Genomic DNA, 1,039 nt, shown 5'->3' on the forward strand with positions numbered 1-1,039 from the left:
CAGGGCGTGAGGACTCCAGGACGCACCATGTCGGTGTAGATCTCGAGGGTGGCGTCGACACCGTCTCGCTTCGCCTTCTCGGCGAGCATCACTGCCTCGTCCCGCAACACCTCCACTTCGCCCACTGCGGTCGAAACCATCATTAATATTAAAAATTGATAAATAAATAAAAAGAAATAGATATTTTATGTTTGATTACAGAGTGCGACGTGCCTTGAATGAGAAGAGGCGGGAGACCGACCAGGGAAGCGTTGATGGGCGAGATGAGTGGGTGGTCGAGCCGATGATTGCCCGCGTACATCTGCTCAAGCATAGCGTGCAAGTGTTGGTAACAAATGTCTGTGAGGTGCGGCAAAGGTGTGCGGTGCCTGGCGAGGAAGGCGCGAACGGACCTGGGGACAGTTGAAGGTCTCGGGCATGGAGAGGTAGTCGTAGGACTTGTACTTCTTCCAGCTCTCGCCTCGACATTCCAGGTCCACCTACGCACAAGTATCAATGAGTATTTGTTACTGGGAACACTTCATTAGCCGGTGTGGTGTGGTGTGGTGTGGTGTGTACCCAGGGAGACAGGCAGACGATAGCCGAGGGCAGCGGCAGGCCTTGGTCCCTCGCTCTGGCAAAATTTGAAATACAAATCAGTTAGTCAAGTACTAGCTTTTCCGATGTGGCGCAACGGGAGTGGAAGCAGGAGTGCGGCGATCACCGAAGCATGGTAGCAAGTGTCAAGCCGCCCCCGGCCGAGTCCCCGCCGATGACCACATTTTGGGGCCGATAGCCCTGTGCGCGTTGCGAGCGGCCGGTCGAGTATGAGCCGCGATTGGAGGAGGGGAGGTAGTGAAGAGAGAGAGAGAGGACGGGGTACCCCGCCTTGCGGGTCGATAAGCCAAGTGTAGACCGCAAGAGCGTCCTCCAGCGCCGCAGGGAACGGGTGCTCGGGCGCCAACCGATAGTCAACGGCTGGCCGTATGCGGGTGAGATTGGTGTCAACGACGACTCAAAGAAACGGCCTTGCAAAGGCTCGGTACCGAGGACTTTGATG

The 1,039-nt window shown here is 56.5% G+C and overlaps 1 protein-coding gene across 1 annotated transcript; it reads right to left on the reverse strand.

Annotated features, from left to right (window-relative positions):
- Positions 1–26: 26 nt before the first annotated feature.
- Positions 27–955, reverse strand: ACA1_245830 (alpha/beta hydrolase domain containing protein; the record flags this gene model as incomplete). The annotated part of the gene is made up of 6 exons (XM_004335435.1): positions 27–124; positions 238–301; positions 393–479; positions 559–613; positions 704–777; positions 863–955. Coding segments are annotated over 6 exons (471 nt in total), but the record flags the coding sequence as incomplete, so codon positions are not given.
- Positions 956–1,039: the final 84 nt, after the last annotated feature.

This window comes from Acanthamoeba castellanii (assembly GCF_000313135.1).
Source record: "Acanthamoeba castellanii str. Neff unplaced genomic scaffold scf7180000084763, whole genome shotgun sequence".
Lineage (NCBI taxonomy): Eukaryota > Discosea > Longamoebia > Acanthamoebidae > Acanthamoeba > Acanthamoeba castellanii.